The 15,530-nt window shown below is 41.5% G+C and overlaps 1 protein-coding gene across 1 annotated transcript; it reads left to right on the forward strand.

The window, feature by feature from the left end:
• Positions 1–12,386: 12,386 nt before the first annotated feature.
• Positions 12,387–15,213, forward strand: LOC144999599 (uncharacterized). Its single transcript, XM_078958727.1, has 8 exons — positions 12,387–12,669; positions 12,795–12,958; positions 13,279–13,460; positions 13,544–13,828; positions 13,913–13,971; positions 14,047–14,083; positions 14,186–14,257; positions 14,340–15,213. The coding sequence occupies exons 1-8, from the start codon at positions 12,555–12,557 to the stop codon at positions 15,034–15,036; spliced, it is 1,611 nt and encodes a 536-aa protein (XP_078814853.1). The 5' UTR covers positions 12,387–12,554; the 3' UTR covers positions 15,037–15,213.
• Positions 15,214–15,530: the final 317 nt, after the last annotated feature.

The raw sequence follows: 15,530 nt of genomic DNA on the forward strand, positions 1-15,530 counted from the left end.
GCCCTCTGGACCTCTATGGATCCAGATCCATGGTCTCAACTCAAAGAGGGAACCAAAGGGGCACCAAATCACCCCATAAATGACCACATTAAGCCCTAAATTGCATCAAGCTTCACCAAACAGAAAATGGTCCGAAATAATACCTCTAGAGTGATGATCCAAGCTCCAAATCCACGAAATAGCAACCTCCTTTGCTTCCTCTTGCCTAGGGCCTCCTTCTTCTTGCTAAACAACACACACAAGATCAAGAATGGCTCTCTTTTCTTCACAAAACGCTCAAGAACTCTAGGGACACTCTCTGGGGGTTGGGTGAGCACAAATGACGGCCATAAGGCCCTTTAAATAGGCCTCAAACCCGGAGATTTAGGGTTTCATTACACAGCGCAGACTCGCCGAGTCCATACCCTGGACTCGCCGAGTCCAAGCGCGCACCAGCGATCAATTCCGCGTCCCTACTCGGCGAGTCTGAGCTCCAACTCGCCGAGTCCCTCTCACAATATAACACAATTTAAACTTACAAGATACCTGGTAAAATCCGGATGTTACAACTCTCCCCCACTAGAACTGGACTTCGCCCTCGAAGTCTCACTCTAAAACAGCTCCGGATGCTGCTCCCGCATCATACCCTCCGGCTTCCAGGTCATCTCTGATCCCTTCCGATGTTGCCACTGAACCAATACCAGAGGTACCTCCTTGTTCCTCAAAATCTTGATCTTCCGATCCCTAATAGCCACTGGTCTCTCCACATAATTCAGGCTCGCATCTACCTGGATATCCTCTAGTGGAACCACTGCCGACTCATCGGCTATACATTTCCTCAATTGCGATACATGAAAAGTGTTGTGAATCTGCCCCAACTCTGCTGGTAACTCCAGCCGATAGGCTACCCGGCCTACCCTAGCAATCACACGAAACGGGCCTATAAACCGGGGCCCCAATTTGCCCCTCTTCCTGAACCGGATCACTCCTTTCCAAGGAGAAACCTTCAGGAGAACAAAGTTGCCGACCTGAAATTCCAGCTCGGACCGGCGTCTATCCGCGTAACTCTTCTGTCGGCTCTGAGCGGTCAGTAACCTCTGCCTGACCAGCTGTATCTGCTCTGTCGTCTGATTCACGATCTCTGTACTGCCCATTACCCTTTGCCCAACCTCTCCCCAACATATGGGAGTCCGACACCTCCTACCATACAACAGCTCAAAGGGCGGCATACCAATGCTCGAATGATAGCTGTTATTGTAGGAAAACTCCGCCAAAGGCAAATACGTGACCCAACTACCCCCAAAGTCGAATACACATGCTCGAAGCATGTCCTCGAGTGTCTGTATCGTCCGCTCACTCTGACCATCGGTCTGGGGGTGGTATGCGGTACTAAAATGCAGCTTAGTACCCAACTCCTCATGAAATTTCTTCCAAAAACGGGAAGTGAAACGCACATCGCGGTCTAAAACAATCGAGATCGGCACCCCATGCCGAGATACAACCTCCCTTACGTAAATCTCCGCCAACTTCTCCGCTGAAGAACTCTCACTGATGGCAAGAAAGTGAGCGCTTTTTGTCAACCTATCCACAATCACCCAAATTGCATCAACTCCTCTGGCAGTCCTCGGCAATTTGGTGATAAAGTCCATAGTGATCTGTTCCCACTTCCACTCGGGAACCTCCAATGGCTGCAACTTGCCATGCGGTCTCTGGTGTTCGGCCTTTACCCTTCGACAGGTCAAACACCTCTCGACAAACCATGCCACATCCCTCTTCATACAGGGCCACCAATACTCCTTCCTTAGGTCCAAATACATCTTCGTGGCCCCGGGATGGATCGAAAATTTCGATCTATGAGCCTCCTCCATCAATGTAGCACGTGTACCGCCCACAAACGGTACCCAGATCCTGCCCTGATAAGTCATAAGGCCTCGACTATCCGATATAAACTCAGAAACCAACCCAACAACCCGCTCTCTCTTCTGCATCTCCGGACGCACGGCCTCTGCCTGAGCCCCACGAATGGCGTCCAGAACTGGAGCTATCACGGTCAATCTCAAACATACATCTCGCAGGGGAGTACTCTCCGCCCTGCGACTCAATGCGTCGGCTACCACATTAGCCTTGCCCGGGTGGTACAAGATCTCGCAATCATAGTCCTTGACCACGTCTAACCATTTTCTCTGCCGCATATTTAGGTTAGGCTGATCCATCAAATATTTCAAGCTCTTATGGTCCGTGTAAATCGTACAACGAACCCCATACAAGTAGTGCCGCCAAATCTTGAGGGCGAACACCACTGCTCCCAACTCCAAATCATGTGTGGGGTACCTCGTCTCGTGAGGCTTCAACTGCCTCGATGCATAAGCTATCACGTGACCCTTCTGCATCAATACCGCTCCCAGTCCTAGGATCGATGCATCACAGAATACCACAAAACCTTCCATTCCTTCCGGAAGAGCTAATACTGGAGCTTCACACAACCTCTGGCGAAGCGTCTCAAAGGAGGTCTGCTGCTCGGGACCCCATGAAAATGTAACACCCTTCCGGGTCAATCTGGTGAGTGTAACCGCAATCTTGGAGAAATCCTTAATAAACCTCCGATAATACCCTGCCAACCCAAGGAAACTCCGGATCTCAGAAGGTGACCTCGGCACCTCCCACCTCATCACTGCGTCAACCTTGGCCGGATCGACCAATATCCCCTTCTGGTTAACGAGATGTCCCAGGAACTGGACCTCCCGCAACCAGAAATCGCACTTGGAAAACTTTGCGAAAAGTTTCTCCGATCTCAAAACTCCAAGAACCTCCCTCAAATGCTCCTCGTGCTGCTCTCTAGATCTCGAATATACCAGAATGTCATCAATGAAAACAATCACCGACCGATCCAACATCGGCCGACATACCCTGTTCATGAGGTCCATGAACACAACCGGGGCATTGGTGAGCCCAAAAGGCATTACCACAAACTCATAATGCCCATAACGCGTCCTGAATGCTGTCTTCTGGACGTCCTCGTCCCGCACTCTCACCTGATGATAGCCCGACCTCAAATCAATCTTGGAGAACCAAGATGCTCCCTGTAGCTGATTGAATAAATCGTCGATCCTCGGCAGCGGGTAACGGTTCTTGACCGTCAGCTTATTCAATTCCCGGTAATCAATACACATGCGATGCGAGCCATCCTTCTTCTTCACAAACAGGATGGGTGCTCCCCACGGCGAGCTACTCGGCCGAATAAACCCCTTCCCCAGCAACTCCTGAAGTTGCGAGGATAACTCCTGCATCTCTGGAGGCGCAAGGCGATACGGCACCTTAGCAATAGGCGCGGCTCCCGGAACCAAATCGATGCCAAACTCCACTTGCCTCACGGGAGGCACACCTGTTAACTCTTCGGGAAATACATATGGAAACTCCCGCACCACCGGAACTTCATCCACAGAGCTCGGTTTCTCAGAGATCACTCGCGTATCCATCACATACGCTACATAACCCTTACAGCCCTGCTGTAAACACTGCCTCGCCCTAGCAGCCGAACAAAAGGCTGATCCAGAACGTGTACCCTCGCCGTATACTGAAAGAACTCCCCCACTAGGATCTCGTATAGTCACCAGCTGACGCTCGCAATTGATAATCGCACCGAATCGGCTCAACCAGTCCATGCCCACTATAACACAGACATCACCCATCGCAATAGGAATCAGGTCGATCGGGAACTCAACCCCGAAGATCTCCAATACACATCCCCGGAAGACCTCAGTAGCACAAATCACTCTGTCGGCGGCTATGGAAACCCGCAGGGGCCGACTCAATGCCCCGCGACTAACACTGATATGCTGACTAAATGCCAAAGACACAAAAGATCGACTCGCACCCGAGTCAAATAACACTAAAGCAGGTACAGATTCACAAGGAAGGTACCTATGCATAGCATAATATAAGCATAATATCTCAACACCATAAATAAATAATGAAAAGGAAACATACCAGCCACAACGTCGGGTGCAGCGCGGACCTCTTCCGCAGTCAGCTGGAAGGCTCTCCCCCGAGCCCTCGGTGCCTCGGCCTTCACGGGCCGACTCTCTGTAGCAGCAGCTCTGATGGCGGCGGGAGCAGACCCCTGAGATGCCCCGCGCAGCAGCGGACACTCCGCCTTCCGGTGTCCAGTCTGGTTGCAGTGGAAGCACACTGCAAATCCCTTGGGGCAGTCCTTAGCCATATGCCCCTCCTTGCCACATTTGTAGCAAGACCCTGCCCGACAGACGCCATCATGACCCTTGCCGCACTTCCCACAAGTGCGGCCCTTCTGGCTCCCGGGTCTGGGATCAGCGGGCTTGGCCCGCTTGGCTGCCGGCTGGGACTGTGCCGGCCGTCGATCCCTCCCCAGAGACTCCGCCTCCTCCCTGGCCTGAGTCTCAAGCTCAATCTCCCTCTTCCGAGCATTTGCCTGAAGCTCGGCAAATGTCCGGTACGAGGAGTTCGCAGCGAACTCCCGAATATCCCGCCTCAGAATGCTCAGGTAACGGCTCATACGTGCCTGCTCGGTGGACACGTGCTCAGGGCATAACATCGCCCTCTCATGAAACATCCTCATAATCGCTGAAACTGACTCAGTACCCTGCTTGAGGGTCAGAAACTCCTGCGCCAGACGTTCCCTCTCCACCTGAGGAACGTACTCATCTCGGAACATGGTAGTGAACCTCTCCCAGGTCACTGCCGAAAGCTCAGTCGGTGTGAAATGCGCAGTCACAAACTTCCACCAGTCCTTCGCTCCCAAGCGAAGCTGGTTCAGCGCGAACCGAACCTTCAAATGCTCAGGGGACGAGCAAGTGAAGAAGCATCCCTCCATATCAGATATCCACCTCATAGCTGCCACCGGATCCTGCGTACCATCAAACTCTGGTGGCTTGGTGTTGCTGAACTCCCTAAACAACATCGCATCACCTCCCTGGGGTCTTGCCGCAGCAATCGCTGCGGTAGCCGCTGCAACCGCAGCCTCAGAAAGAGCGGCATAGCGCTCATCAAACGTCTCAATCAAAGCGGTCTTAATAGACCCGAACATCTCTGGTATCTCAGCTCTGATGACCGCAGCCACCTCCTCATGAATGATCTGTCGAATCTCCTCATCACTAGTTCCGGCATCCTCCGGCATATGACGTGTCCTCACCATGATCAACCTCTGAAATACAACATGCGGTAATTAGAATTCACTCGAACACTCTTACATTCAACAATCCACCCCTCCTTGATTCTTGGCATCCCCAGATTCTTATTTGGACTGTGTACCGCACCGGTGCTTTTAGTAGTACGGGCCCAATACTACTGTCCGCACCGTCTCAGTACACACCCCAAATCGTCCTCTTCGGATCCCAGTCCCCAAGTACTCTATTATACTTAAATCACTCTGTAACAGATCTCACACAAAGCCCTAGCTGCTACCTAATTACTCTCAGCGTCTCATAGCAGCTCACCATTCCCTAAGCTAAGGCATCACAAAACAGGCCACTCTAGTCCTATCAGCAATACCTAGCCTACTCTAGCATGCAAACACATCACAGTAATAACTATTACATAACAAAAGATATTTTGGGAATTCACCGTTCGGGCGCTGACTGATCGTACACACGTTTCTTCCTGAAAAACCCTTTACTCTTAGAAAATTTTTGGTTTTATTTTGTAAATATCTCTTTAATTCCTCAGTTTGAGTTCAAATACCCCCGAAGGTGTACCCGAATCCCTCAAACCAAGGCTCTGATACCAATTTGTAACTTCGAAAATTTAAAACCAATTTTTTAAATTTTTATAAAACATAATTCCATCAATATTCATAAAACAACCATCATAATTGTTCAACAAAAACAGTACAAAATCCCAAGATCATAATGTCAAACTCCAAACGTGTGTGTGTGTACGGATCAAGCCGGCGCCTTCCCGCGGTCGTCACTGGTACCTGAAACAATTAACATCAACACTGTAAGCACAAGGCTTAGTGAGTTTCCCAAAATACCACATATAACACACATTAGCCACTCTAGGCTATAACTCTGTGGGTCCGTGCACCCAAACTCTGTGAACCCTCAGGTTCTAACTCTGATAAACATGCACCACATAAATCACATAGAAATCATGCAGTACAACACATACATAGCATACAAATACTCTATCACATAGCTCTGGGTACCTACTCAAGGTAAAGTATAGTGAGAAGACTCACCTCGCGTGTCTCGGTAAATCGTAACCCTGAACTCGCTAAACACTCGATCTGCCGAGCTGTAGTCCCCCTATAGCACAATACATCCCTAATTAACACTTTCCCAACTTGGGTTGACCACACTATCACAAGTCAATCTAGGTCAACGCTGGTCAACGGTCAACGGTCAACTTTGACCGGACTCGGCGAGTGCACTATAGCGACTCGGCGAGTCTGAGCGCATGCACCAATTTCCCTAGAACCTTCCCCTGACACGTCGAGCATTTCCCTCAACTCGACGAGCTCCACCTGGCACGAGTTGTGGGGCCACCACGACTCAACTCACCGAGTCTCAAGAACAACTCGGCGAGTCCAGTTTGACTCGGTCCACCTGTCCATCCTGACTCGCCCCCCCCCCCCCTGACTCACTGAGTTCACCCTTCCCAACTCGGCGAGGCCACTCGCTGAGTGGTCGGGCAACATTCATGCTACTCGCCGAGTCTGTTCTTCGGACTCGGCGAGTCCGTGCCATGCACTGACTCAATCTTGCTCTAAAGGTCAGATCCAATCCATTAATCCATAGATCCAGTCCCTCCAAGCTTATTTAGCACGTAAAGCCACAATCTTGATGCACATATAACCTCTACATGACCATAAATGATGTTTTTGACTCAAATACTTCAACACAAGGTCAAGGACTCCATTTCCACCCATAAAGCTTGATGAGTGAGGCCCTCTGGACCTCTATGGATCCAGATCCATGGTCTCAACTCAAAGAGGGAACCAAAGGGGCACCAAATCACCCCATAAATGACCATATTAAGCCCTAAATTGCATCAAGCTTCACCAAACAGAAAATGGTCCGAAATAATACCTCTAGAGTGATGATCCAAGCTCCAAATCCACGAAATAGCAACCTCCTTTGCTTCCTCTTGCCTAGGGCCTCCTTCTTCTTGCTAAACAACACACACAAGATCAAGAATGGCTCTCTTTTCTTCACAAAACGCTCAAGAACTCTAGGGACACTCTCTGGGGGTTGGGTGAGCACAAATGACGGCCATAAGGCCCTTTAAATAGGCCTCAAACCCGGAGATTTAGGGTTTCATTACACAGCGCAGACTCGCCGAGTCCATACCCTGGACTCGCCGAGTCCAAGCGCGCACCAGCGATCAATTCCGCGTCCCTACTCGGCGAGTCTAAGCTCCAACTCGCCGAGTCCCTCTCACAATATAACACAATTTAAACTTACAAGATACCTGGTAAAATCCGGATGTTACAACTTGTTTAAATATATTTATTATTTTTGACTTATTATAGGAAAAAACTATTATTGAAACCGCCACGTATTGATGGTTGGAGACAGATGCGCTACAAAGAATGTTCGGGTTGGTGTACAAATCAAGCACAAGAAGATTGGTTAAGTGATAAACGAAATTAATACGTTGTTTAAATGTCTTATTATTATTAGTTATAGTTTTTTGCTTAAGGTATTATATTATTATTATTATTATTATTATTATAATGTCTAAATTTAGTTGTTTATTTAAACTATCATATGTTTATTGTTTTTTTAAGAGAAGATTCAAAAAGAATATGAGAAAATGCAAAACGATTTCGGCATTATTGGCGGCATATATTCCTAACTTTCAATCATCACCCTTTCCTAGCTTTTTATTCAATTCTAACACACAAGGAAGTACCTCACAAAGAATACCTCACAACAAAATGTCGAGCCTGAGAGGATGAAAGAAGAATATGATAATGATGGTTGACGGATGTGTTATTTTGAACGATGTTAACTATTTACTGTATCAAATTTGGTATGTAATATTAAACTTGAATTTAATGTTTTAAATTTGAACAATGGTAGCTAGTTACTATATCTCAAGTTATATATGCTACAAAATGTTGAGATTTATTAAAAATGCAGGAATGGTAAATGTAAAGAATTTGTAAAACTAAAAAAACACCGGTGGCTATCCCAACGACTAGTTGTTGCTGTAGGAATTTGATTGACAACGGTGAAAAACCTATGGCAACAACATGTCGTTACTATAGGTATTTGATCGACAACTGTGAAAATCTTGTGGCGACGACAGGTCGTCGATATATGTGGTATCTATATCGTCAACATGTCGTCATTATAGGTTTCACCTATCCCGACGACTTGTCATCGCCACAGGTAATTAATAAAACTTATTTTTCGAAAATCATTCCTAACGGTACTGTACCGACGATATGTCATCGGCATAGTGGATACTTGTTCTAACGACACCTATGTCGATGACGTTTTTTGACTTATCTCGCAGGGGCGGAGCCAGCATTTGAAGTTCAGGGGGGCAAAGCACCCGACAGCCCCCCTACTATCTCCGCCCATGCTATCTTGACATGCGTGTGTCGACGACTTATCGTCGGTATACCCTATGCTTACGACATATCGTCAGGTCAAAAGTTGTCGTCGCCTCAGGAGGTTAGTGTTGTAGTGATTGAAGTGTTTTACTTAATGTTGGATTCTTTAATCTTTAGGCTAGGCAAGGATTTTTAGACTCCATTATAGTTGGATTTTTAAGGAAATATTAGAATTTCTAAAATGTTTCACATATTTGATCCAGAGTCCAGACAAAGGATTTTTAAGGTTTTGAAATTCCAAATCCATCAAATTTTTGGGATTCCTTCATTTCAAACACGGCATTGATAAGTAAAATTTATAAAATAAATGAGTCGGTGAAATAGTATTGCAATCGGAGTATCGCCTAGTGGAGAGGTTGCATGCTGTTACAAAAATATAGGGACGTTACTTACAAGAACAATGTTATTTAAAGATTTCCAACATCCAATATTATAAAATTGTTTGGACTTTGGATAGTATATAAATTGACGTGTGTTGTTGTTTTTCGTAAAAGTTGCAAGACTACAGTTCATCATAAGTTGTTTAATTCTTGTATCGTTATGGTGTAACAGTATGACCAATGCGTGATATCTCACTTTCCATCTATTATCTATATATGGTTCGTGTTAGAATAATAGGAGATCGTTGCTTGCATAAGAAGTTACTATATCTTTGTAATCTTTTTTTAGTTAACTATTAAAGGTAATACGTAATAAAGCCCAAAAATCATCTTTGCACAAGCTTGAAAATTCTAAAAATCGTCTAATCTATATCGCATGATCATCTACTCTAAATCCAATTAAAGTCAATTATTGTAATTTCAGGCATCACTTCCTTCTTTGATTCTTTTACTTGGAGTTTAACTAAACTGCTATCTTGAAGAAGTCAAATATCATTAAAAATAGAGAAATTAAATGTCCTTTTCCTTTTGTTCCTAACACTCCTATCCAATTAAAATATCAGTAAGTTACACGTGTCATCATTTAATTTGATAGAAGGATTTGTAGGAACAAATAGTAAGAAGATATTTAATTTCTCTTAAAAAAATAAGTTAAGAATTTCAATTATGAAATTTGAAACAATCCGCATACATGGTGTATAAAGGATATAAAAGGATAAGCGAGGCATCTTCCATGCTATATTTATCAACTCCAATGATTCCATATATCAACATAAATCAAAAGTCCAATGTCAACGATAAAACAGCAAACTAAAATATTATGATTACATTTTCTAGGTTTTTTTCATGTGATCCATTGAAATTATTGATTAAATACTTCATATTGATCAAATGTGAGAGAAAATAATTAGTAATGAAACATTAAAAAAAAAAAAAAAAAAAAAAAAAAAAAAAAAAAAAAAAAAATCTTAATGTTGGTATTGTGTAAGCCTTTGTGGAAAATATAAAAAAATTTATATTTAACAATTATTGTAGTAATGTAACTAGTAACTATGATCGACATTGCCAGTCATTTGATTTTAAAGGTCATGTGCAAAAATTAAAATTGAACCCCTAAAATTTCAGATTACCAATAGATATGGATAGATAAGCTAATGGATATTGACAGATTGATTATTAATAGATCGGTTACAGGGTAACGGCAGATTACCGACAAATTAGGATGGATCTAAGATGGATTAAAATTTCGATCCTGATTATCAACAAACTTAATACTTATGTTGTTAACGTGCTTATATTACCTATTAACTAAACCATTTTCTTATAGAGAAAGAAAAACCAATTAAAAGGGATAGTATTAAGGCTTCAATGTGTACATCGAATCGGATGGTGCAAAGATCCGAGTCAACAGGAATCGTGCCCAGTAACACCACATTTTGAGTATTTGAGATTTAGCCCCATATGGTTTCCTTTTCCTACTGTCTCTCTCTCTCTTCTCCTGATTGGCCAACGGAAATTGGATTTCTATATTTATTTTTTATTTTTCATTTATATTATCAAATTATATATATATATATTAAAAAATAAAAATATATCAAAATTTATGATTTTAAATTCTCTTAAAAAGAATATAATATTTGTATAAAATTTATTTCAAACAAAAAAAGGTGACGTAAAAGGTGACTAAATATATACTGAGTGATAATATAAATAGTTAAATACACAAAAACTCAAAAGGCAACCAACTCCAAAGATTAGGGTGCAAACGAGTCAAGCTACTCGTGAGCTACTCGAGATCGAATCGTTAAAAGCTCGACTCGAGATCGATTTTAAACGAGTTCGAGCCGAGCTCGAGCTTAATATTAGGCTTGTTTATTAAACGAGCTCGAGCTCGAGCCTCTATTACTTGGCTCGATTAGGCTCGCGAGCCTAAACGAGCCTACATATATGTAATCAAAAATATATTTTTATTTTTATATATTAAAATAAATAATAAATCAATAAATACTATTTTAGGAAATTAGAGTATATCGTATATGAGCCGAGCCCGTACAATTCTTAACGAGCTGATCTCGAGCTTTGTACCACAAGGCTCAAAACGAGCCGAGCTTGAGCTCGAGCCTATAAATATTTAAACAAGCCGAACTCGAACTTGGTCAGGCTCGAACTTGGCTCGGCTCGTTTGCAGCCCTACCAAAGATGTTAAATGAAAATAAATGTTGAATCAATAAAAAAAAAAACCTCTAAAATAAGCCCGCATTAAAGATGCTTGAGTTTTAAATATTGAATATCACCCTTATGATTGTTTTGTTCGGTTTAAGTTTAGAGACTTCGCTTGATTATGAGGTCAATTTCATTATAATGTTGAAATTTTAAAGATTGCTATTTCCATATCTTTATAATGTGTTACAATTTGACTTTTCTTCTGCTATTTCCATATCTTTATAATGTGTTACATTTGACTTTTCTTCTCTCCGGCTCATCCAAAATTATAGCGTCAAACTTCTATACCACACACGAAAAAGTGACATATGATAGGAATTGGAAACGAAACTAATGATTTGATTAGTTTTGATAGTCTTTTAATAAATAAAGAAAATCTTCTAACCCTATTATAAATTATGTTTTAATAAAATTCTATAAATCCACAGTATTTAAAACATGTTTCTCAAGATTCACATGCATCATGTATTATGAACGAAGCATGAAAGTATCACTAGTTTTATTTAGATGCATCAATTTTCATCTTTTACAAGTGTAATGGGTTAATTCAAACAAAAATAAATAAAAAATGGTCCAAGAGATTGAAGGTTCTGCAAAATATACTCAATTGCTTTAAACTTCATAAACTATTTCATTTTTTTTAAATAACTATAAACAAATAGATTTTATGATGCTATTTAAGAATTACCAACCCATTTTATATCAAATTTACAAAATATTATTTGTCATTAAATAATGAAATCCAGATTGAGCCCAATCACTAAATCAATTAACAGAAATAAAAATGATATTATCAAGAGTCCGAATTTCGAAACTTTTTGAGGCCCAAACAAAATTTCAAAACACCACAAATCAGTGAACACAGTCAAAAGCCCACAACCACAATATTAGTATATGTTGTTTTTCTATTTAAACTCAAAATAATGTGTGTTTTAATGATAACTGACTTACATATACATATTGTGATATTTCATTTCATTTCAAACATGAAATATCTATTATAACAATCCATTCATTATATTATAATGTTTTAATTAATATATAAACCTAAAAACCGATAACGTTTTTAATTGAAAAGAAGCCTAACGTCAAAAACAGAATTTGCCATTCTTTCAAAGTTGAGGGGCTACTTTTGTCAGAAACACTTTTTTCACTCCTTAACATACTATTTGAACAGTTCTAATTCCACACTGTTACTTCCCTCTCTTCTCTCTCACTCTATTTGTGAAGGAAAAACCTTCATTACTTCTAAAATCCCTACAAAAAATCATTTGTTGGAGGAAATTTCGGCCCCAAATATATTCTATGGCTCAAGTGTGTTCTTGAAAGCACACCTTCTTCATACCCAAAAAAACAGAGCTTTTAAAATCATAATGCTAAAAAAACCTTCATATCCATTCTCTTTTCTTCTTCTTTTTCTTGCCCTTTTTTTCATTTTATCAAATGGAGAATCCCATTATCGAATCTCTCGATCAACACCCACTTCAGGTTCTTCATATGTTTCTTGATCATGTTCTATATTTATCATAGATTCACCCAATAATCGGTTTTATTTTACGAAATTTCTTGTGGGTTTTTCAAGGGGATAAAAATGTTTTCTTTCGATTTTTCAGGAAAATTCAATTCATGGGTGAGCAGGAGATTACTTGGTGATGAACAAAAGAATGGAAATAAATCACTTGTTTTGGCTCAAGAAAGAACAACAAGAAAAGATCCTCTTGATAAATTCAAGAAATATAGAGGAGGATGGAACATCAAAGAACGCCATTATTGGGCTGTAAGTTTCTTGATTCTTTATCTCCTTTTTACGCGATTCATATTTCTAATTTCATGTTTTTCTATTCGAATCAAATCGATTCTAATTTTTAAAAAATTCGAAATTGGTGACTAAAACCCATTAATCGTGTTCCCATTATCCAGAATTATATTGAAAATCACAAATTATGATATAAATATTTTGGGTTTATTTAAGAATCTTGATTTCACGTAAACATGCTTATCCTTATATATAATACTACTAATTAATAACAATTCAAGAAAGAGAAATTATATCCTCCTAAATGTTTCTTTTTTGTTCTAACCCTTGACCGGATTCAGTCGGTGGCGTTCACGGCGGCGCCCTTCTTCGTGGTGGCGGCAGCCTGGTTCGTGATCTTCGGTTTATCCCTATCTCTAATATGTCTCTGCTACTGTTGTTGCCGGAAAGAATCATACGGCTATTCAAAAACAGCCTACACCGTATCTCTAGTTCTTCTAATCCTCTTCACAATCATGGCAATGTAATCAATCTTTCGTTTCCATTTTACAATTCCTTATATCTCAACAATTTTTTGATTTTCTCTAATAATTATATATCGATCAGTGTTGGATGCATTGTTTTATACACGGGTCAAGGTAAGTTCCATCAAACGACAACGAAAACATTGAGGTATATCGTGAATCAAGCGGATATAACTGCTAAAAGGCTTCGAAACGTCTCTGATGATCTTGCTTCCGCTAAGAAAATCGCCGTTGCACAAGTGTTCTTGCCTGTTGATGTTCAAGCTGACATCGATGAGATACAAACAAAGCTTAATGCTTCAGCTGTTGAACTTTCGGAAAGAACCAAAGAGAATAAAGAAGACATCCACGATATCCTTGAATCTGTGTACGTTTCTTCAATTCTTAAAATTGTAATAATTTCTTTTCATTCAGACATTTTAATTATATTCACGTATATGTGTTCTTGTAGGAGCATTGCGTTGATTGTTATATCTGCTGTTATGTTGCTATGGACGTTTCTTGGATTCAGTAAGCTTAATTCATTGATTCACTTAATTTGTTTTCGACTTTTCGTGACGTTTTTTTTTAAATGTTTTGTTGTAGTCTTTTCGATTCTTGGCATGCAATGCATGGTTTACACGTGAGTAATGCTTTTTTCGTTATATGATAATATGAATCTGATGTTAATTTAAAGCTTAAAAGATGTGTTTTATTAACAAAAAATGCGTTGAAATCGTTGCAGATTGGTGTTATTTGGATGGGTTTTTATCACGATAACGTTTATACTCTGCGGTGTATTCCTTTGTCTCCAAAAGTAAGCTTCCCAACTTGTACCTTATGCATTAATGGTTGTACTTTTGCATGGGTTTCATGAATTAACGTATTTCTTCCATCAGTGTGACAGCGGACAGCTGTGAGGCGATGAACCAATGGGTCGAGAATCCAACGGCTCAAACGAATCTAGACGATATTCTTCCATGTGTAGACAATGTCACAGCTCAAGAAACCGAAAAGAGAACCAAAGAAGTCACGTCTCAGCTCGTAACAGTGATCAACCAAGCCGTCAGAAACGTCACAAACGGCAACTTTCCGGCGAATTTTGCGCCGCTGTACTACAACCAGTCTGGTCCGCCGATGCCAACCCTTTGCAATCCGTTCAACTCCGACCTCACTGATCGGAAATGTGACTCCGGTGAAGTTCCATTGAGCGATGGCTCACAGGTATACAGTAAATTCGTTTGTCAAGTTTCACCCTCCGGAGCGTGCACCACCACCGGCCGCCTTACACCGGAATCCTTCAGCCAAATGTCTGCCGGAATAGAGCTGAGCTATTCGTTGTACCTTTATGGACCATTCTTGGTGGATCTTCAAGACTGTACTTTCGTCCGGCAAACTTTCACGGACATCTCCCGGGATCACTGTCCGGGGCTGTGCCGCTACCTGAACTGGATCTACGTTGGGCTGCTGATGGTGTCGTTGGCCGTGATGTTGTCGCTGGTTTTCTGGGTGATTTATGGGAGGGAGAGGAGACACCGAGTGTATACGAAGACAGTTATAACCACAAGTGGACGTGGTGGAGAGAAATACATGTAAAGGATTTTTTATAACAATTTTTGGAGGATTTGTAAATATTTGTGTGGAGATTGTAAAAGTGGTTAAATGTTGGTGGTGTGTGAATGTGTGATGTTGGCTTGTTGTATGAGGATGAGTTACCCGAGTTTTTTTTGTACAAAAATATAGTATATAGAAAAAGTATTTACTCGTTAATTATACTTTCATATTTATTTACCAAATAATTGTGAAAATAGGATTCAGGGCATCAAGTATATTAAATTAGATGTAGTGAAGATGACGTGACGCACATATAACAATATTTTAATTGTGGGGATGTAGCGACCATAACCCTTAGCCTAACATTCACAACTATCTCTCAATAATCGTTCTCTCATCTCTCCCTTGTACACTCTTGTTCTTCACCGGTCCATGTCTGTTTTCTCTCCCACCGACGATCCTCCTCCTATATCCGTTCCAGACCATCGCTGTCGACGTCGGCTTCTACCTCCATTTTTGATCTGGTAACTCGCATC

Source organism: Lactuca saligna, chromosome 6 (genome assembly GCF_052625555.1).
Source record: "Lactuca saligna cultivar CGN05327 chromosome 6, ASM5262555v1, whole genome shotgun sequence".
Lineage (NCBI taxonomy): Eukaryota > Viridiplantae > Streptophyta > Magnoliopsida > Asterales > Asteraceae > Lactuca > Lactuca saligna.

Excerpts from the sequence above, each read along its gene's own strand:
- LOC144999599 (XM_078958727.1), top strand. The coding sequence starts at position 12,555 with ATGCTAAAAAAACCTTCATATCCATTCTCTTTTCTTCTTCTTTTTCTT. Across the intron at positions 12,670-12,794 it reads TCGATCAACACCCACTTCAG|GAAAATTCAATTCATGGGTG; the intron begins GTTCTTCATATG and ends TCGATTTTTCAG. Across the intron at positions 13,461-13,543 it reads CTCTTCACAATCATGGCAAT|TGTTGGATGCATTGTTTTAT; the intron begins GTAATCAATCTT and ends TATATCGATCAG.